The 23434-nt window shown below is 39.5% G+C and overlaps 1 protein-coding gene across 3 annotated transcripts in view; it reads left to right on the top strand.

Moving 5' to 3' along the window:
• The window catches only part of LOC113048033 (transcription factor SOX-5-like), a 164936-nt gene that overhangs the window by 99238 nt on the left and 42264 nt on the right, over positions 1 to 23434 (top strand). For all 3 annotated transcript variants that reach the window (XM_026209533.1, XM_026209535.1, XM_026209534.1), the window contains 2 exons: positions 3077 to 3299; positions 22696 to 22782. In XM_026209533.1, the coding sequence (XP_026065318.1) occupies positions 3077 to 3299; positions 22696 to 22782 (310 nt within the window). The remainder of the gene's footprint in view (positions 1 to 3076; positions 3300 to 22695; positions 22783 to 23434) is intronic.

Raw genomic sequence — 23434 nt, 5'->3', positions numbered from 1 at the left:
AAAAAAAAGGGAGAAAAAAGGTGGCATTTGGAAGAACGGTGGCATCTGTGCTGAAGGGAGAAGACGAGAGGAAAAAACTAGAGGGGGGAAGAAGGCATTTTGCTTTCTTGGCAAGAGTTGAAGTGTGTTTAAATGTGCTCCTGTCACACATAAGCTTAAGAGGACAAAAGTTGTTTAATTCTGTCGCCATGCTGCCGTGGTTTAAGGATGAAGAGAGGGTCGTGTAAAGACGCAGTTTCAGCCTTTCCAAGATGAATTGACATCTACACAATTAAAAGAAGAACCGCCCACACCACACAGAACGGCACATCAGAAATGCATATAAATACATACACTAAGCTTTGCATACTTGTTCATACGTGGCAGAAAATCATGCGCACACACGTAATCAAGGGACAAAATAGGGGTACTTAACCTGAAAATCAACCCTATGTTACTCACTGCCTTATATTTAAAGATGGGGGAACGAAAGAAACACATAAACCATTAGCTCATCTGCTTCTTTCTCTGTCCGAGACTTAGTGTCACGGCCAAGGACATAAAAAAGTTAAGGAATACGGTTTCCTCCGCCCCATCTCGCCTTCTATTTGAATTGTTTTCTAGACATCTCTGGAGAAAGACGCAAGCTGCGGTTTGAAGTATGCAGTGGATTAGATAGATTGGAAGTGACAGGTGTGACCGTGTTTTAAGATGCATGCCACACTAAAGCAGGCAGAGAGAAACGCCTGCCATTCTGCCACTCGCTCCCACTCTCTCCCTGGCTTTTCTCTCTCTTGTCCTCCCCTCTTCATTCTATCTTTCTTCACTGTTAGTTCTTTAACAGCTAGTTGACAGTTTTGTTTGCGAATGACGGGGTGATCTTGCACTACTTTGGCCATTTGTGACTATAGAAGTCTCCTAATTCCAGTTCGACTGGCCTGACTGGAGCTGATGGGGAAAATAGGGATGAAAACGGAGGGTTGTGTCTGGAAAAATGTGCCTTTTTGCAGGCAGAATATGGGAAAGGGGGGAAATCAGTATGCAAGCTGTCATATTTTCCATGTATCATAAAAGCCTGTTAAGATCTTATAAGCTTGTCAGTCATCAGTCTGTTTGTGAATGAGTATCAACGCGAAACGTCTTTCAGTGTGCGTTTGTAGCAAGTGAAAGTGTTTCAGTTTAATTAGTTCTACCGTAATTATTATTAGCATGATGATGATGATGGATTGTGACGAGTCAATCTGTGTGATATGTTTAGTATAACTGGATATATGGAGTGTTGACAACTATGTTTTACATCTGAATGTGATGTTTGTTTATTCGTCTGTTTTGTGTAAAAAAAAAAAAAAGTTATTGATGTTAATAAATGGCTAAATGTAAATGGATAAAATAAATTAAATGGCAACAATCCAATTTTGGAACATTTAGTCATTTAATAATTGTATTAACATAAATAATGATTATAAATTATTATAAATATATGAACAAAATAAATTTTAATAATAATATAAATAATAATTATACAACAGTAGAAAAACATTCAAAAAGCATATTAATACATTTTTTTAATACTGTAATAAAAACACTACTAAAAATCATTATTATTTAAAAAACTTAAAATAATTCAAAGTTTAAAACTTAAAATGTCCATGTTGTATAGAAATAATTGTTTTGTAAATAGTAGTTATTATTACAAATAAATAGCGTTTAACTGTCTCAGATTAAATGTCGAAACATTTAAAAATGTTAAGACATTTAGTCATTTATCATATATGATCAACATAAAAAATTATTATTATAATTAAATAGTATTAAAACACTGTTAAAAGAGCACATTAAAATTAAAATACACTATTATTATTATTATTATGTTTTCTATAACATTTAATCTTTTGCCATATTGTATATAACGAACTCTTTTGTTTGCAGGGCCAAGTCAGATCATCTTACAGTCTCACTCTGCCGATATAAATAAAATAGTATTTGCCACTGTTCTGTGTCTTGTGAAAGTCTTGTGTAATTGGTGTTGCATTAAGCTTTAGTAAATGAACCATCTGCTGCTCTCTGTTCACTCTCTGAGTTAATGATTAAAAACAGATGTCATTATTAAAATCTAAGCGGGTAATATACCTGCACAAGGAACTGGATCAATCTTGTGAACCACAGTTTGGACTGAGGACATATTGCTTTGCATGACGGATGCAGGTGGCAGAAAGAAGCTGATGTTGATTGTTGAGGTGTAACCATGTCAGTGGGATTATGCTATTGTCTGATTAGCTGTTGCCGCTGTCAGTCACATGGGTGGTAAGGTATATAATAGATGTGGATTAACCAAAGATTAACCCTGATTAAAGGACTTGGACTGCTGACCTGGTCTTTAAATATCTGACTTGTTTTGTAATTAAACTTTATATAGGAGATCCGGAGCTTGGAGAAAGTAATGTGGTGTGTGTGTGTGATAATTCATAATCATAAGTCTCCACATCTGTCATTTACCCATTTTACAGTATGTGTGCATATACTTTCATAATAAAAATTATAATAATAAAATAAATGTCATATAATAATTATATATAATAAATATAATGCCATATAATAATTAGTTAGAAATAGCCCCTTAAGGCAACAACTGCACAGTTTCACTTTTTATAGTGTACAAGCCACATTACATAAGAAACCATAAGACGGGAACTGTTACATATTTGGACGTAAGATCAATGCATGAAACGTTGAAGATGGTGATTGATATCGCAGCTGTCATGTTGGTCAAAAAGAGCAGAAAAAATGCGGTTGAAAAACTTGGACGTTCTTGTGTTTGGAGCTGAATCAAAGTTAAAAAAAACTTCCCTTCTCAGAGAAAGAGAGAGTTCCTGTGATGGTGAAACGACTGAAACTTTTCACCACTAATGATTTTGTCTAAAGAGACTTCAGACTGACAGAGGCAAAGAAAGAGAGAGACTTTCTAGAGTACAGATGGGCAGATGAGGATGAAAGTAAATCTAAACATGCCTCAACACTCAGGAACAGGACAAAACTATTAGTGAAAGTCTGTTTATCGCTTTGTCTAACACCGCCTTTCTCTCCATCGCTCTTTCAGGATCAGGATGGCAGTAAAGGCCTGGCCCTGAGCCCCTACCCCCAGCACAACTCGTCTACCTCACCCAGTAAGCAGCAGGAGGAGGGGTCCATGCGGCCGGGGAGCGAACCCAGCTCCGCATCAGCTCTGGGCACACCAGAGAGACGCAAGGGCAGCCTGGCCGACGTGGTCGACACGCTCAAACAGCGCAAGATGGAGGAACTCATCAAGAACGAGCCAGAGGGTGAGTGATGGAGAATTTAAAACGTTTTGACACACATCATCACTTTGCACTTAAATCTTCAGCGTGTTTTGAGAACCGAACAACGGTACAACCTGTACAGTACTGTACATCTCATACCATGGTCATTATTCGCGAACATACAGTAACACCGTCATTTCATTAAGCATCTTTATCACAAGATACTTTTGATGCCATGATTTTAATTATATATTTAAAAAGTCATAGCAATTAATATCAAAATTATTTTGAAGTCATGGAAAGAATTGCTAATATATGTATTTATTATGCTATCACAAGCTACTTTTAACGGCATGGGGAAATATATATTTATTTATTAAAAAAATTGCAATTAAAATAAAAAATTCTGGATTAATACATAATTACTAAATATAATGTACTTAAATTTTCTGTAAATCTGCTTTGCAACTTCGATTAATCTGAATTGAATTGAGATTAATAAATTTATAAATACTTTTGATGTCATTGAAATAATTGTTAATACATAAATAATATGCTATCACAAGCTACTGTTTATTAATTATTTATTTATTAGAAAATTATGTAAACTTTTTTTTTCAGTCTATTTAATTCAATATTTAAATGTAACATTTCTCAATTAAATTAATTTAATATTTTTTGCGAATACAAATTGTTTTTTTTAGAATGAGCTGTTTAGCATTGTCACATCAGGCTTTTTTCAAGTGTAGAGTTTTTATTTTATTATTATTATTATTATTATTATAGTGGGAGCTATCTAGGTTTGAGTTGTTGTTGTTCTGAAAAGTTGGAGACCAGCAGGTTTTAGGAGCCATTGGGCAGCCAATTTTTTTCTGTGTGGAAATGGCACATGGCACAGGTCCAGATTGGGCATCGGCTCCGAAACCAACACTGGCACCCTGTCGGAGGAAAAAGTTCACTGTATTAGATTTTCAGAAGACATTGGCGCATGTGTGTCTTATTGTGATGAAATTACAATGTGAAACTGCCTGAAAGTGTGAAGGATTTCATGGAGAGCATATCCCATTCTGTCTGTCTGTCTTTCTCTCCCTAACTCACTCGCTCACACTCATCCTTTCTTCCATCTATATACCCATCATCCCTGACTAACAAATTCTGCTTAATGAGAGCTGTTGATAAAGTCAGACCTTTGTTTAAGCAGGCAGGGATCAGCTGTTCGAAGCCATTGTGTGCCATACTTTGCATATTAATTTCAGTCTGATTACTGAGAGAACGGCTCTCAGCTCTTTCCACAGGATCTCTCTCTCTCTCTGTCTCTTACATCACACCACACTCGCTCTGCAATTAGAGGCCAGTTCCTCATGAATAATCAGAACCTGCTCCCTGTGTGAATTAGCCAGTGTGTGTGCAAATACACATGTGAACATACTGACGATGGATGGATGGATGGATGAATAGACGAGTAGATGCATAGATAAAAGCTAGCATTCACTGAACCATTTATGTACAGCAGGGTTTGATGTGCTCAGTTGTTTTGTATGTACTGTATGAGTGTGTGGAGGTGATTTACAACTGTTGCATTACTCTGTGCTTTGTCTTAAGGTGAGGTCACACTAGATTTTGCTCCACTGACTTCCATTCATATTTATAAAACAAGATGCAAAAGACATTTACACTATACAGGATTAAAACATTACTTTTATTGTCTTGTTTGAGAAAACACAAACTTCAGAGCTGTAGGCTTGCAGTTTATTAAGTGTGATGACAGCTTTGAAGCCCTAAACATGAATAAGATTTCTTCAAGCCAATATTGTCCTGAAATGACTTTTAGTTTGTCATTTTTGTTCCCATGTGTGCTTATTTTTGTTGTGTATCTGTTATCCAAATTGTTTAGGAACATGTTTAGATTTACCTAAAGTTATTGCATTTTTACTTTATTTCATTTGACTTAAAGCATTTTTAGCTCTGATCTACTAGCCGAGGATGTGTAAGTCTTTGTAAATGGCAGGCGTTGGAGTTTTTCTGGCACTGATTCTGCTCATTTGTGTGATTATCTTATTCTATAAAACCAGGCAGGATTTTGCTTCATTTACATTTGATTTTAATAGTTCCGTCAGAGAATATAGTTACAATGGAGAAAGCCACAAGGTCAAACCAAGAGTCTGTCTGTGAAATACAGCAGCTGTCGTATACAGGAAGCCAGGAAAAATAGAAGAAGACAAATAAGATACTTATAGAACTCTTGAGAACAAGCAAGCAAGAGGCACTCCATTAACAGACTACAGTAGCGCGTTATCGCTCTACCTTCGGTTCAAATAAAACGTGCAAACAAAAGAAGCCCGGTCCCTCAAGAAGCTCACGCGACACACAGAGAAATAGAAGCAGAAAAGAAAAACGAAAAAGAAAGAAATGAAGAGGGGGACGTGGGCAATGCATTGAGATAGGGCTCTCATAGCCTGATAAAAATCCCTTTTCAACTCGCCTGTCCATTGTTTGCTAGTGTACCTCACAAAGACCATTAGCTGCAAACGGCAGGTTATGATGAAAAATTAATGAATGCTTTAATCATTATGAAAGGGCCATATTATTACCATTCCCTTTCTCTCTGTCTATCCTTCCGGCCCTCCCTCTCTTTTTCACACGCCGCTTCTAGCCAGATCAATCACACACTCGCATGTACACGCACATTCATCGAAAGTCGCTCACGCTCTGGCTTGTGAAGGGAAAATAGAAAGGCAGGAGGAAGGGAAATGGGTCAGAAAACGGTAAGAGAAATGCGAGAGGGGGCCGTATGCATCTCGCTCCCCGTGTGAAATCGGGAGTGTGTTAGTCAGCGTGTTAGTGAAACATTTGCTCACCTGTCCCCCCTCGCTGCTCCACTTCCCCTCAGATAAACAGCTCGAGCGGAGTCGTTTGTTACGACCAGATACCAGCCAGACTTATACTGGGTCAGGTGAGTGTGTGTGCGCCTGTTTGACCAAGAGCAGAGCACTTGGCCTTTGTAAACGAGCGTCCCTAATTGACTGGCCTCAATGATACAGCGCATCTAGACACAATTTCCGCATGTACCTGTTACTGCACAAGCACATTTTTGCATTGCTGCAGGTGGGAAAATGGTTAATACCAATACCTAGAAAGAGGGTGGCATTATATAAAAATATTTAATAATATTTGACAGCTACAATCTAGAAATATTAATATATAATTTATGATCATCATAACATTATTTATAATATTTAGCACATAAGATTACCTCAGTTTGGCAAATTAATAAAAAAGTATTTTACTATTTAAATTAATATTAATTATTTAATATAATTAATATTAATAACATTTATTTATAAAATATTCATTAAAAAATTATATATACATATATATATATATGTGTGTGTATATGTATATGTACAGTATATATATGTATATGTATTTATGTGTATATATATATATATATATATATATATATATATATATATATATATGTAGTTATATAGATGGATAGATAGTCACCTTTTTTCATTTCATGCCTGTTCTACTCGTTTCTCTGTGCGTAGCAAATTATTTCTAAACTGCAGCTAGAACAGCTTCCTGCAGCATGTGTGTGGTGTGTCAGGCATTAGCGTCCTGGAGAGTGTGTGTGTGTGTGTGTGTGTGTTATTGGCTTTAATAATGGAAAGAGGGCAGGAGGGCCATCAGGGGTTCAGAGGGAGCACTGTGTCTCTCTCAGGGGTCGTGACAGCAAACACACACACACACACAGAGGACTTCCTGTATCATCCCTCCACACACAAACACGCTATTAAAGACTTAGCGCAATCAGACAGCTATACTGCAAATTAACTTCTTCCTCATTGTGAACTACTCCAAATCTTTGAGAAGCATTCTTCTTTGATGGTAAGATTGCATCCCTCTGCCCCCCCCCACCCCGACTCTCTGTGGAGGATATGTAGTCCTCACTAGTGCTTGGCAGTCTGTGTTATGTGGGGCACAGATGTTCAGGGTCTCCTGAGTGTCCATGTGTGTGTGCGCACATGAGTGTATGTGTTTGTCAGCCTTGGCACTGGGCTGAGCTTGATTCATGGTCAGGGCCAAGCTTTGGTTCCTTGAGCACAGAACCTTTCATACACAAACGCACACACACACACATGCACACACACACAGAGCTCTCAAGCTGAGCATATGTCACACAGCCCTTTACAGACAATGGTCTCATTCACCTACCTGTGCCTCTTCAAGTCTACCTTCCTACCCATAAGAATGATATATGGGCAGGTAGGAATGATATATTTATACATAAACATATAAGTTGGTGTTTTTTTCTTCTTCGGGGGTGTCAGGGGCGTTGCCTGTTAGGTCGTTTGGGTTATTGGGCTACCTTGTTGAACGCATATCATTATATTTCACAATTTTTTATTTATTTTCCAAATATAATTAATTAGTCCAACGAACCGTTCGGTACATAATGCGTACCGCGTACCGAACCGAAAGCCTCGTACCGAACGGTTCAATACGAATACGCGTATCGTTACACCCCTAATATATATATATATATATATATATATATATATATATATATATATATATATATATATATATATATATATATATATAAATGGCTACATTATAAAACTAAATATTTTTTATAAAAATAAACTGTATAATTATCATATTTTATTACATAACTATTTAAAATAACCAAAATTCTAAAAAGATATAGATAGATAGGCTCTATATGTATGGATAAAATGTATTTGTATTTATTTACCTTTTTCATATATATATATATATATATGTGTGTGTGTGTGTGTGTGTGTGGGTGTGTGTGTGTGTGTGTGTGGGTGTGTGTGTGTGTGTGTGTGTGTGTGTGTGTGTGTGTGTGTGTGCGCGCGCGAGGTGATTGCCATATTAGAAATGTCAAGCTGTAAAGAATTACGATTTATTCTGAATATTTTTATTTTTGGTTGCTTAGTACATAATATTCATAATATGCCGTTAGTTTCTGCACAGCCATCTAGAAGTGACAGCGTGGTCTTGTTTACGAGTGCTGGCCCCTCGCACCGGATGGCCATGGAATGAGCCGAGATTGATGGTTCAATTTAGACTTGACTAATTGAATCCTTCTCCTTGCTTCTCTCTCTGTGGGATGCTCCGGCTTCAAAGCCCGTCCTGAGGTCAGCTGCTGCCCGGATGCCTCTATTATCTCACGCTGCCTCCACCAGTCTGGGGTCAGACTGGAGGTGGCTTTTAATGCGCAGTGGGCCGTAAGTTGTGCAACTGCACTGTTTTATAGCATGACACTGAACTGTAGGGCACGTTGAATGGTGTTTTAAGATCAGAGCAAAGCTGCACCGCACACACTCACACAGAGTGTACGTCTTTTGTAAGACGTGAGTGAGAGGGGTGTTCAGAGGCACTGGGGCATTTTATAAGACAGCACTTAGACCCTGTCATTTGTTTGCTGAGGCCTCACGCATCCGTACCCCTCAATGAGAGAGCATAAGAATGGCGGATACACTCTTCCATGAATACGACAAGGGATAGAAGAGCTCTGAAGCAGTTCAGCAGTGGATCTCTGTCTATATCTCCCCAGGGTCTGCTAATCCGCTGAGTGCTTACACACACACCATAACTGACCCCAAATACACACATGTTTGGGGTATGAAAAGTGGGGCAGTCGTGGCCTAATGGTTAGAGAGTTGGACTTGTAACCCAAAGATCGCAGGTTTTAGTCTCAGTACTCGGATGTGGGTGGGGGGAGTGAATGTACAGCGCTCTCTTCAACCTTCAATACCACGACTGAGGTGAGACCCTTGTGTGTGTGTGTGTGTACACTGAGATGGTTTATGGAGTATGGGACATAATATTTGGCCACGTCAAGTCACTTTCACTTTTCACTTTCATATGTGCTTGCACACACACACACACACATAAAGGCACAGTTAGGTTCTTCAGCAGTTTTTTAGGATGCTGTATAAAGTAAGAATGAACAGATCGAACAAGCAATACTACCAAAGGACTTCCATATGCAGCTGTATAGAGACAACTTAAGGCAGATTTGAGTGCGAGGAGGGCACGCTACGAGCACTGATAGTGTCTGTGAGTGAAGAGGCAGAGCGTGGGAGAGAGAGCAACTTCCATATGCAATTTCCTGCATTTGGTAGTAATTAGTTAGATGTATAAATTAACATTAGAAGGAAGCTTTTCACTGGAGTTGTCATTATCTTTCCCTCACCAGGGAAACCCAAACCAGGGCTTAGTTAGAGGCCGAGGACAGAAATATAGAATCCGGATCCGAATATGGATCCGTAGAGGTTATGAAAGAAATAATGTTGTCAGAGGTGTAACCTGGAGAAATGAAGAAAATCACTTTAAGTCTATGGACTTTGCTCTGTTTTTCTAAATATTAGTAATTGAATCAGCCAGACTTTAAACCTACCCATAAGAATGACAAATTACAAATTATATCTAAATCAAGCATCCTGCTTCTCAGATGTTTCTCCTGACAGAAATTTCACTAAAAAGTTCCTAAGTTCCTCTGGACAGACCTGTTAAAAAAAAGATGCAATCCAACCTGATAGACAAACTGTGGTTTCACTTCTAACTCTGTTAACAGAATCTAGTGCAACAAAACATCAGCTATTATAACTGGCAGCTATTATCATGCTAGAGATTTTTCTCAGTAGCTCCGTCAGTCTTTACTGGGAAAAGCACAAGATGCCTCCGTTTTTCCAAGTAGACTACTGCATGCCTGTTTATTTGTCTCCAGCTGAAGACATGAGAGTTAACAGAACCCTATTGTGAGCGTGCCATTGTTCCAGCATATGAAAGGCACATTCAAGTCAGTTGTATTGAATTGTTTGGGTCTGCCTTTCAGTTTGTATTCTTCTGCTGCCTTGCACAAGACAATCAATAGGGATGAGCCTTCTCACTGGATGGGTGATATTAGAGCTGAATGCTGCTTACTGGATGGGAAAAGCTGTCTGAGGACTCACACACATTTAGAGCTTTTGGCATAGTGGTTGTGGTCTTTATTACTTTAAGTGTGGGCTTCAGATTAGAGACTTGGAGATGGATGTCTTTGTGCATTACTTATGTGTGAGCGATTGTGATTGTGTGTTTAAAGTTTTGTTATTTACCTCCTGGTGTGGCATTAAGAAAGGCACAAAAGCCGGAGGTTCATGAATTAGACTGTGGCTTCATAGCAGGGCCATTATAGAGCTGACTGTTCCATAGCCACACCATTGTGGCTCAAGACTTGGACAGTTGCACACAGCCGTCATTGACGTGCATGAATTGGAAATTCTCCTGAGCTGTGATGGTTGAATGCAGGGTCTGAACATGAGGAATCCATATATTAGCAGCTCTGTTTGCTGGGCTAGATTTAATGATGTGCCTGTGAATTGCATAATATGAATATTACTTATGGAGACGTGTAGATGATGACTGATTTCGTGAGACATTTAAGAACTTCTGTGTATGCGAATGCACATGCAATTGGTACTAAGTGACTGCCCTCAAAAAAAAAAATCAGTTCACACAAATAAAGTGAGTTCTTCTTCATTTGTTTAGTTGTTAAACCTATAAAGCTCTCAGACTTTGAGCAGTTGCGTGATTCTTATGCTAATTTGCTGAGCACACCCATATCTATTAACATGCTAATTTTATTTTGTGAGTGTTGGCATTTTTGAAGCTAATGCTAAATAATGGAATACAATATCCCATGAATATTCATTTCAACTTTTAAAAACTGAGCGAGCTCTATAACATATCACTCTCCCCTCTCTTTGATCAGGCTTTAGTGGATAGAGAGCTTTCTGAATATCCTACGCATGAGAGTCCATCACAGCACTTTTTTCCTCAATCGCACTGGTGACTTTTAGAAACACTTTGTGTTTGATTTCTGTAAAGGGAATCGAAACGAGGAAATATGGCAATGGCAATAGCAGGCATATGCATATGGTTGAACGACTTGGTTTTGGCATTCTGTTGCATTATGGGTAATTGCGCATCAGTGGTTTTGGTTATTTTGATGTGGCATTAGAGGTCTTTCACATGGCTCGAATCAACTCGCAAATCTCTTCCTTATATCCATTACCAGCCCCTGTAAATCTAAATCTAAATCCATTCTCTCCTTTTCTAACACACATACATGCATTCATATGAGCTTTAGGAAGTTTAAAAAGGGATTTGTAAATTACAAAGCAGATTTAGGTGTATTTGCTTGGGTTGGAGTAGATAAGAACAAACAGTGGATGTGCACAGGCCAAATGTCAGGCAGCATACATACTCGCACAAAAGTGTTTGGAAAAGGTAAACACTAAAGTCAGTCTGTCTGGATGTTTTGCAGTTTGAATTTATGCCAGTAACAAGTACACAAACTTTTTTTAAACTAATACACTGTACGTACACGGTCTTGTGGTGTACACATACATGCTGATTTCTTTGGTCAACTCAGTTATGTAAAAAAAACTATTAAGAAAAGTTCAGAGTTCATCCTATCATGAAAAAAACAAAGCTATATATCAGGATGTGCTACCAATGCTATACATGAAGGGTTTAGGTTAGGAGCTAGAAGTGGTTTCATCGTGTAGTCAATCAGCACTGGGATTTACCTGATCAATAAAGATTCAGAGACAGGATGGGTTTGCACTGAAGTGATTTGAGAAAAATATCATGCATTATATCCAGGTAGCTAGTTATAAATGCTAACAGTTTGGCTATCATTTTCTAAGTATTCTTGAACTGCCAGAAACCAGAAGCACTGTCATTCACATGCTTGAGTAGACTGTGTTTCAGGCCTTAAAGTCATGATATAACAGAAGTAGTGACAGCTCTTTTTATCTATATTGTGATGTACAACAAAAAGTAGGACAGGGACTTTGTTCTATCCATCAGTTGTTAATTGAATGGAGGCAAATCTGAATGTGAGTTTGCAGTCAATCGTAAAAAAAAAAAAAAAAAAAAAGGAGAGCTTTTCCAAAGAATGAGTTATGACTTATTTTGATTAAAATAAATGTAAAAAATATAAATCTGATATGCACAGATGAATTGTTAAAACAAATGCTTTTGTAAAATAAATGAGTTTCCATTTCATGTTGAATTTAATGTGAGGACCAACTAAGTTCTTCCCCTGGGGATTGTAAACAGAACATAAACTCAATTATTGACTCTCCATCACACTCAATATGGCCCCTCCACTTCCTGGTTTTGAGTGTATGGAACTGAAGGCCAGTAGTGGACACTAGTGAGTGAATGAAGCTCCAGTAGGGGGTCTTTGAACATGAGGGGGAAGCTCAGAATCAACCCCAGCAGTCCTGCAGTCAGGCAGCACACTGAAATGAAGCAATCTGTCTCCGCTGAGCGGCCCTAGGTCAGCACCCTTCGGCCTGCCAGAAAATAGGCCTTTTATTTAAGCCAGATGTTCAGAAACAAGTAAGGTGGATCCCAATCCTCCCTATTTCCCTTTATGTGTTTCTCTCTTTGTGCTTTGCTTTGCTTTGCTTTTGGACTCCTTTCTATTCCGCCACTTTTTTTTTCTGTCTTTTTTTTTCCCTTCTCCTGTCCCATGGTGGCAGAGCACCCAGCTCACTTCTCTGGGAGAGCGAGCTCTAGCCTGGCTGTACGCCCGAGCCTGATCCCCTGCCTGGACGTGGGGACTGCTGGAAGACTGAACAGGTGTTCTCCACTTTTTGATTTCAGTGCATTTGAATTAATCCTGTCAGCTCAGCTGTTAAAACAACTGTCACCCCCAGCTGCTAGTCATTTTAGGCTGGATCTGACACACTCCGCCAGTCTACGGCAGTCACCGATGAAATACACACACTCTCACCGTCTGTTCCCTGGCCCATTGTCATGGCCACAAAGCTTTCTGCGCACGCACGTACATATCCAGACGCATACGCACAAAGGAAACATGAGCATAGTCAAAAGTCAAATGAAACTGAATGTTAAAATAATGTTTATGATATTACGTGATTTATGCTTTGAAAGCAGTGATCTCACTGAGCTTTGTAACACAGGTTATATAGCCTGATGAGGTTTTTATCTAGCCATAAACCCTCACAGTGTGTATTACTGCATGTGTTCTGTACATCAGCATTATTTCACATAGTATTGTTGATTTGCAATATCTTATGTATGTGTATAGATATTGCCCTTTGAATGCTAGAGCTCATCTTCCTATCCCCTCTTCACCTATTCTCGTCTTCTCGCCCTCCTCTCCTCAGAGGTGCTGTGTTTCAGAGAGTGTTGTTCCTGTCGTTCATTTGGATCTTTTTCAACCTCCCTTTCTTTCATCCGGCTTCACATACCCCTCAGTTAGGTTACACATTCTGGCAAATCTTTCTCACACATTTAAATATCTGTTTACTTCTTTTTAATGCCAAGAGCACAGAAAAATGCAGTGGGTTAATTACTGTTGGATGATTAATGGTTGATCGAGGGATTGTTCAGAAACTTGGGTTTACTTTCGCATGCCTTCTCTTTTTCATGCATTTTAAGTCGAGTGGGAATACAAAAAATAAATAAATAGATCGATAAATCAGGTGTGTGAGGAAATGTAGGATTCATTATCTTCATTTAGGGCCAGCGCTCCAACCTAAGTGTGTCAGGTTTTCAGTGTTTTTAAGTGATGAATTCTCTTTCAGAGGGCCGGACCATGTGCGAATCTCCTCGTAAGGCTGTTCTTACCTTTGAGAAAGAAAGAGATAGATTGAGCGGAGAGCACAAATAAGATCTCTTGCACAATAGAATGTATAGTTTGTCATGTGTTTGGTACATTTGCTTAGGCCTGTGATATTTCAGGGACTTTGAACCTCAGTGGGCATACCGGGACAAGAGAACAGAGGAAAGCCCTGTAATTGAAATCTTTTGCAACATTATAAATGTCTGGGGTTTTTTTTCTTTCTTTCTTTTTTATCAGTTTAATGCATCATTGCTGACTAAAAGTATTTTAACTGTAGATATTGTGCATATGTTAATCATTATACTTTAAATTATTTTACTAAATTTTAGATTTAGAAGTTTAAAAAGGCAAATTCAATATCTATCCCAGTACCCCCTGATTGGGAATTACTGCATTAAGAGTGCGTTTCTGTTTGAACAATACTGGGTACATTTGGGTTATTCTAACAGATGGAATAACGTGTATATTTGATGACCTCTAAAGTGCTGCGTTCCAGTGCATTTAAATTGTTAACATTATTATGAATGCACTTAACAGTCCGGCACAGTATGGGTTTAAATAAACAAAGTTAGATGAAACAGGCCGCTTTGTGTTGTCCCGTACCCCAGCTGGTGACTAACCAATGGAAATATAGCTTATAAGTAGTGCATTATTCTCATGACCAACCTTATCAAAGTCTTAACTTGAAAGCATGTGAATTTATCACCATCCCCCGCACTGTCCACCTCCCCTCTTCCTGTCCTACAGATGAAGAGAAAGAAGGGATCGAGTGGAGGGATGTGCCGGGTGGTGGGTGCAGAGGTCTGACTGGCTTTGGTCAGGCATGGGCAGCTTCTTAGGAGCTGTTAACAATCACCTAATGGCTCTCACATGTCTACCAGTATCTGGGAGCAGTGGAGACCACACAATGGCAGCCATTCTTACAGCGAGTGCATTCTAACCACCCCAGGCACCCAGAGACAACAGCAACGATTAAATCCAGTGTAAATCTGGAGTGCGTTGGGGAAAAACATGCCTTTAGATTTCCTACTTCCTGTTTGCGCAGGTCAGATCCATTTTTCCAATTGATAAGTACATGTCCGTGATTCTCAGAAAAAAAATACTTCCCAGACTCAGAAATGTGAAGCCAGAGGAAGCAAATTTTAATATTGTTAAATAAAGGTTTTCATCTGCCAGGGGCAGTTTGTTATGACAAGAGGTTAAAATGGAGACTTCTGAGTGAGCCTGCCTTATTTTTTTTTTGTCACCAAAATGCAAAGCAGCATTATTATGTCAGCATAGTCTGCCTGTGTGCATGACAGGCCTGTGACAGCTGCTTTCTGAAAGCCACATGACATACAGCAATTGTGATTTGAACATACACTGCAGCCTCTGTCATACGCTTTGACAAATTTTATATATTTATATATTTTATATAACTTGTTTATTTTCAGCCTTGTCAATACGCTTCAGTCTGTGGTTGTTGTGATGCCGGCTTTGCGAGAGCAAGTGTTTGCAACTGTACGTGTGTGTGTGTGTGTATGTTGCCTCAGTCCAAAGCTTTTTTTTCCCTGCTGTCCTACAGTTAATACATCAGAGACTCGGACGAACACATTGTATTCTTTTGTTGTCATTTTAAAGTGATGTAATGAAAGCGGGTGGCGGCAGGGCCCCGGGGCTATGACAGCTCTCTGCTGACTGGGCTGCGCGCGAGACGTGCTGAAGAGGGGTTATTGCCATGAGACAGATTGAAAGTGTCATTTTCCATTATAGAGCACACGGAGGAAGCACAAATATGCCCTGGCCTACTTTAACAGGATGCCTTTGACAAGAGAAATGTGTATGCTTGGAGGAGAGGCGAGCCCTGAGCCCAGCTTAACCCTTTCTTCTGACACACCGTGGCACAAGAAATTTCACGGATGATCCACTAATAAATTAAGTTACCTTCTTCTAATTTCAAACCCATTTTACTTTGTCTTTCTTCAGTTGACATATTTATGTATTATTTTTGCCATACATTGAAAGTGGAGAAAATTAAATTTTGAGTGAACTACCTCCTTAAATTAGCATACATTTAAAGTATAATGTCATAAATGTGATGTATAAGCCTCGTTGCATGCTATATTTCAGACCCAAGTGTCTTCAAGCATCATATGCAATTCTTTTCTTTTAGTTTTTAAGAGTTTTGAGATGTTATCCTGTTCGGGCTAATTCACTTAGCCTGCTATTTAAAACCAAATTACAGTCAGGCTCAACAGTTATTTGCATATGGACTATAAAAAGGCTTATTTTTTTTCACTGTATGTGTGCAAATTAAATTAATTTCTACATGTATGCACAATGGCATAAATCTGTGCATGCTTTTGTGTGTGTGTGCATATCAGTAACATGGCTGATACTCAAATGTACGGTAGCCAGATTTGAAGTCTTGGACGTCCTCAGAGAACGTCTTAATTTTCTCAGACTTTCTCACACGTCGTGATGGTTTTGCTCACATTCTTCTTCACAATGTCATGCCCTCCACGCAGTTATTTCAATCTGGCAGTGTAAATTTGGCACTGTGCGAGAGGTGCCAGAATAAATTTGGCGGGAGTTTTGGTTCAAATCAAATTGGACATAAGCACCCACAACACCATCTGTCAGAGAAGGATTGCAGATATGTGAAGGGCACAATTCCGTCAGAGATAAACGACTTTTTCAATTTGTAAATCTCACCCTGCAACTTTAGTTGGGAACTATTTTCTATTAATTCATGGAAAATTGATTTATCGTCATCTAAGTGAGGACTAGAGCTGAAGAGCACACTTTGCAGCACTCAAGGGACTTTATCACACTGCGGAACATACTGTAAATGTAGTTCACACTCAGGCTTTTCACAAACATTCTATACAATCCAATAAAACATTAAATGGCAAATTTCTTTAAATTGTTCATAAAATGATTTTTATGCATATGCAATTTACACTGAAATTGGTTCTGCTTGCATTTCTTTCATACGAACGGATGTTTTGATTGTGACCAATTCAAATGAGTACCAACTATATTTAGTTCAGTTTACCCATGATGTCAGTGTTTCTAGAACAAAACGTCGTCTTTTTTTACTGTCCAAAAAAAAAGTACCAGGAGAACTACAGGGTTTTTTCCAGCTGAGGTGTTTTTCTTTATATATTTTGTATTAGAAAATTGTCCCTGTTGCCCCGGTGACCGCTTTGAATGTAAAGGGTGTTTAACATCCTGACCTTTAACTTCAGCTTTGCTCTTTCCGTTGACTCCACACACTTTACGTGTTACGACTCACCTTATCTCACTCCATCGCGCTCTTTCCCTCCATGTATCTCTTTTTTTTCTGCTTGTCACCTCTCTGAGACAGGAGCATTTTTTGAGGGAAATTAAGAAAGACCACATTCTTTGTGTGTGTGAATGTTTGTACAGAGTACAAGCATTGCCTTTTCCTCCATCGGCACACATAATTAGGACTTTTAGCTTGAATGGCGGCTTTTGATGAGAGATTTGGTCCAATTTTTTAGTTTCTAAACACACAGTGTCTGCCACGCTGGGAGAAAACAGGAGCGACCGCCGATGTTTGAACATCCTTTAGAAAGAATTTTCAACACGGTCTCTGGGCAAATAACAGCCGTACATAAATTGATCATCAAGGGTGATTATAATTATCTTTTCATTTGACAGGGGAATTCAGGAGCAGAGTTTGCGGAGCATGTTTGTTTCTGAATCGAACTTCTGCCATTTGCTTTTTAAAATCTTATGAACAGTTTTTAGACATGACACTGTAAATGATAACTGATCCGGACTGCATTAATTTATTACAGTGTTTTAGTCACAAACGTAGTTTTTAATTAATAGTTTCGTGACTGAAACCCATCTGTGGGTGTTTGTATTCACTCCTCACAAAGATCTAAGCGCAGCTGGACTCCCATGTGTGCGTGTCTCGCTTTGGACATATATACGGCACTGAACTCAAAGTGTGTGATGATCTTTTCTGTCCAACCTTAGATAAACTAGCTGGGTGCTTGTATAATTGGTTATTCAATCCTGACCTCTGTGGTGACTGGGAGCTGCTGCAGCGTGTTGCTTCTGCCAAGAGCAGTCAATGTGGAGCCTGTTGTGGTGTTGCGTGCTGGGCCAGGCCCGAGCCAGGGCCTTTCCTGTGAGCCCTACCCACCCGCGTGAAGCTGGCGCTGGGACACTGGCCCTTTTGTTGTCCACCATGGGCCTGGCTCTCCTTGTCTCATTCCCCCTCCATCTCCCCACTTTTCTCCAGTCCTCCAAAACCAACCCCCCGCCCCCTCTTTCTTTTCCGAACAAAACATCTCATTGGCTTTGCAAATATGAGATAATTGGAAAAATGGAGTTGGCCAGGCTGAGTCAAAGTGTTTTGGGCAAAAAATAGCATTGCAACGGCGAGGCATAGAGAAACAGAGTGAGTGATGAAATTATTTGTGAAGTACAGAGACATGGCCGCCCTAAATTGCACCATGGTGTGTGAAGAATGAAAGTGTGCTCAGTGGTGGCACATCTTGTGCAGTTCTTCCACACTTTTGGGCCAGGTGGCCGGACATCTTGGCTACGGCTCTGCCCAGCTGCTAGAGTCCGCTGGAGTCCTCTAGAGCCAATGAACTTTAATAATGCCTCATAATTCATCTGTTATTGTCCGATTAACTTCTCCTCTCCCCTGTTGGCTTGGCTGGTGTGTTTGTGAACTCATATTCAGTTCACAGATGAGTGTGTGCGACAGACTAGCTTGTTTGTCAGATCTGTCTGCCGAACATCCTGCAACCAGAGACATATGACTAGGGATGGATCATGATGGTTGTCTGGTCCAAGGGTTTCTAAAACTGGGTCTAGGGACAATAAAAACCAAATATGCATATTGTATTACTATTTTTTTCTAAATATGAATCACTCCTTTTTAATAAAAATTACAAACATTTTATTAATGCTATTATTCATATTTTATTTTAATATACTAACCACTGTCATAACTTGCTCACTATTTTTGGCACTATTGTTTTAAGCTGCTTATGAACAGTATTTCAGATTTCAGGCATTACAGGAAACATTCTCTTTCAATCATGTCATTATGTCTAATTGAAATACATCTTGGCACATTCGCTCCTGCTTTCATACACACCCTTGCTGTGTGTTTTTCCAAGATTTACATTGTTCTCTTTCCATTGTACCCCTCAGGCAGTGCTGGTCCCAGCAAAAATGTGCTCCCTACCTCGTAAGGGCACATATGCAGGGTTCCACCCAGCTGCCACAAACAAGAACCCTTTACACTAATGCATACAAGCTGTGCTGTCATATTGGAAATATACTAATTGAACCAGTCCCAAAGTTTGTGCACTCTCTCTCTCTCTCTCTCTCTCTGTAATGCACATATTTTTAATGCTGATAACCTATACACATAGCAAATATTTGGTTTAAGTCTGCAGTTAATATGTTTATCCTTCATTCTTATAGAACATTTTATAGCTAGAAGTGCGAGTGTGATGCACGGCCAAGCCAACCACAGGTGACTAGGGTCAGCCGATGTCACAGCGCTAGCTGGAGGCAGCAAAACAAAGGGGGAACTGGAAGCAGCCCACTCAAACCAGAGCATATTTGGCTACCTGAAGAGCTTAAAATATCATCTTGTTGTGATGTTGGGTGCGAGAATAGACCTAATAAAGCCTCAAATAAAAAAAATGGTATATCTGCTGCCACTGCCGGTCAAACAAACCGATGACTTTTAGGGCTGTGCAATCAATTGCATTCGATTCTCATCATTAAAACCGGTCCCGTGAATAGTAGTAAATCACCATCACCTGCTTTCAGATTGAGCGGTTTTCACTACACAGAGCTGTAGTTCACAGACAAGCTAGGCGATATTGCGTTCGAAATCGAATGCGATTCAGCTGCGATTTTGCGTAATTGTCGGTGAACTACAGCTCTGTGTAGTGAAAACCGCTCAATCTGAAAGCAGGTGATGGTGATTTACTTTTATTGATGAGATGCACATGTCAATTGAATGTGATTAATTGCACAGCCATGGATAAACGCGACAAAACGAGCGGACTGGACAGAAACAATCATCAAAAATGCTTGTGTTTGCAGTGCACACTTATTGAAAAGGTTCAATAAAGTATTGTCTTTTGTTATGGACGAGTCTACAGATTTCTTGCCATATGTTTCTTGCATCTCACGATGTCTGAAAAAGTGTCAGTGCATGTGTGTAAAACAACAAACTGAGGATAGTTGCCTGCTGAAATTGAAATGTTTGTACATCTTCAGTATGACATGGTAGATAGACACGATGAGTTTGTCTTTACTATAGCCTACACGTTAGATGTGATCCACCTCACAGTAACAATCCTGTCAGATCATCCATTCTTTTAGTGAGAGTGTAACATTACAGGTCGGCCGATCTGGTTTCGTGGTTAAAGTTAACTTTTTCGACATGTTTCAGTATTGTTGTTGCTCAATGCTCAGCAATGACATGGACGCGATGTTCTCTGGGGTTTGACAAAAGGAGAGTGGGACGTGGGGCGGTTCTCGGGGTGGTGACTGAAGGAGGTGACTGTGTAGTTCAATATTAAAAGACATCTCATTTGTAAATTTTCAGTTTACTATATTCATATATTTTTTATTATTACTATACTTACAAGCGTCATATTTCACATTGAAAAAAACCAAAGGCTACATGCTTAAGTGAGAGGTGCTTCTATCAAGGCCTTCGCAAAAGGGCACTGCAACAGTCGTTTTCTTCACAAACCATAAGAGAGTATGAAGAACAAGATCAAGACAGGGGAGCTGCCATGAACGACAGATACATCAGCATATCTCCTTCCTTTTCCATCCATTTTGCATTAAATGATTGCACAGATCCCCGCTGCGGGCTGTCACATAAAAGAGGGCTTTCTATTTTTATTAATAGTTAAAGTGAAAGAGCTGTCAGCATGGGCAATAGCAGGCATGTTAATAAATAAAAATAATAACTATTACAGTGCTGTGGTGAGAGAGAGAGAGAGAGAGAGAGAGAGAGAGAGAGAAAGTGACATACTGAGAAAGAGAGAGAGCAAGCAGTGGGGATAGACTGAGTGGGCATTTGTTGAAACATTTCCTTGTCAAAGCTCTCGGTCTTAAAAGCCTCCCTCATTGTTACGCACAGATGCCAGAATAGAGGAAAGAGAGAGAGAGCCGAGGGCTAATAACACCTGTTGTAGTGACAATGAGACAGCTGTCAGTAGAAACAGCAGCAGTGAAGGTGATTGGCTGAATTTTAAGGTAGTGTGTCCATAAACCAAAGATAGTTTCTTTTACAGGCCTGAAACTGTCAAACTTTGAAGTCCAGAGGGCGAGACCAGGAATACAAAGGGTATTCAGAAATACTCAAGAGACAAGAATGCGCTAAACTTTAAATTGCAGACATGCCTCTGAGGAAGTTGGACCATTAATCAGACATTAAATATTTGGCAAGTCGTCTTCTATTTGGCAAGACTTTGAGTGTAAGTGTGTGCCGCCCACCTGGGGCCTGTACAGTCTTTCCATTCACAAAGACACAGGTTAGTGCTCCGTGTTTTAACTCCAGCTGAATTGGTAATGGTGCCACCTGGTGTTTTTACTTTGGTGGATTATTGTTGTAGTGTGCTTTTGGAGATGTTAATTTTCATATTCTGAAGTCTTTAGTGGTTAAGATTTAAAGGAGAATTTTTCAAGACACTGTTTATTATATAAAGTCATATGGTATTAAACCTTTGACCTTCAAATTGCAAGCATCATGCTTTACTATTTGAGCTACAGAATGCATAAACAAAAAAAGAAGAATGATGAAGTGGAAAAGAAAAGTAAATTGAATGTAGAGTTCATGTCTATTTGAAGCTTTTGCTAATGCTTTTGAAGATGTGAATTTCCATATTTGTAAGGGTTAAGGAATTAAGATTTAATTAGTCTGAATAGATCAATTAAATGAGAGAAAAATGTTTTTCAACACAAAATTTGTCATATAAAGATACAGAACGGAACCCATGATCTTGCTGTTGTAAGCGTCATACTTGACTATTTAAGCTACAGGATGTAGAATAACAAAAAAGTACATTATAGTAAAGTATAAATATGTTTTAAAGATGTTTTCAAAACAATTTATCATATAAAATAATATAGAATTGAACCCATGAACTTGCTTTTGTTTGTGTAGTTTCTCAATCTGCTAAAATACTGGCTGCTGTCAATTACCACACATACACACCTTGCGTTTCTCTCTTCCTCAGGTTTTGTTTCATATCGCAGTTAATTGTTGTGATGGTGATGCTGGTGTGTGTGTGTTAGAGAGGAATACAGAGGGGGTGTTGAGAGTTCTTGTAATTTTCCTCTCTCTCTCTTGTTTGAGATGTCCGTCCTTGGCAGGTTAGTAATTAGCGTGTGGGGTGGAGGGGTTAGCGGGTCCGTGGGGTGTATTAGAAAAACAAAGCGCACAGCCTCGATAATGTGTCCATTGTACCCAGTGCATTAAGAGCCTCTTTGTGTTAGCTGGAGCATAGGGGTAATGATTGGCTAACAGCAGGTGAGGAAGCCGCTCAACTCTCTCTCTCTCTGTCTTTCTCTCTCTCCATCCTCTCTTCCTACTGGCCTACTGTTGGTGCCATTAGAGAGACGGGCCTTTATTACAGCAAATGGACTTTAAATGAGCTATATTGTGATGTTGCCTGCCTGTGGTAATTCTCTCTCTTTCCCTCTCTCTCTCTCTCTCTCTCTCTGTCTCTCTCTCTGTCTCCCCTCCAGAGGCCCCCAGTATTGAGAGGCTGTTGTCTAAGGACTGGAAGGACAAGCTATTGGCCATGGGTTCTGGCAACTTCGGAGAGATCAAAGGTAAAACTAAAGACTTTGTGTTTTCATGTGAAGTCAGATCGTATGCAGGGTTGACGGTTGATATATCAATTGTGTCTCTTTTTAGTGGTATGAAACCGAAGTATTGGCTATTTCCATCGGCGATTGGGTCATAAGAGCTGTTTTTTTGTGGTTTTAATTTAGAATTTAACCTATAATCACAGTTATAATTGTTCGTATTAAATGTCACCTTAGACATCTTAAAGCATTCCAAGAGCTCAGGTATGCTAATCCACCTAGTGCTAGCCTCTTCGCCGGCCCCGGTTAATGATCTGCCAGGATGACTTGCTAAGCAACAGCCTCGCTCATGTTAGCACGGTTAATGATACATCCTGTTAGGTCACTCAGCCGTAGCGAGAACACACTCCACTATCACTTTAAATAGCCTCCATACACCTTCCTCGTACTACCGGCGTGTTCACAAGACTAACTCAAGAGTGAATGTACTTCATTAAGCGGCTCAGAAATATTTAATCAAACGAAGCTTGTTCTCGCTCCTGGAGCAGAAAAAAGAAGAGCCATTGATCAAGCCGTCGGTGTGGTAACCCCACTGTGTTGACATTTCAGCAAGAGAGCATCCCTGCCACGACCACCAATGGTCTAGCGGTGTGCATACCCTTTAAGATCAGAAATG

The sequence above is a fragment of the Carassius auratus genome, chromosome 29 (genome assembly GCF_003368295.1).
Source record: "Carassius auratus strain Wakin chromosome 29, ASM336829v1, whole genome shotgun sequence".
NCBI lineage: Eukaryota > Metazoa > Chordata > Actinopteri > Cypriniformes > Cyprinidae > Carassius > Carassius auratus.
The sequence above is the reverse complement of the archived record's forward strand: the minus strand, read 5'-3'. Positions and strand labels throughout refer to the sequence as shown.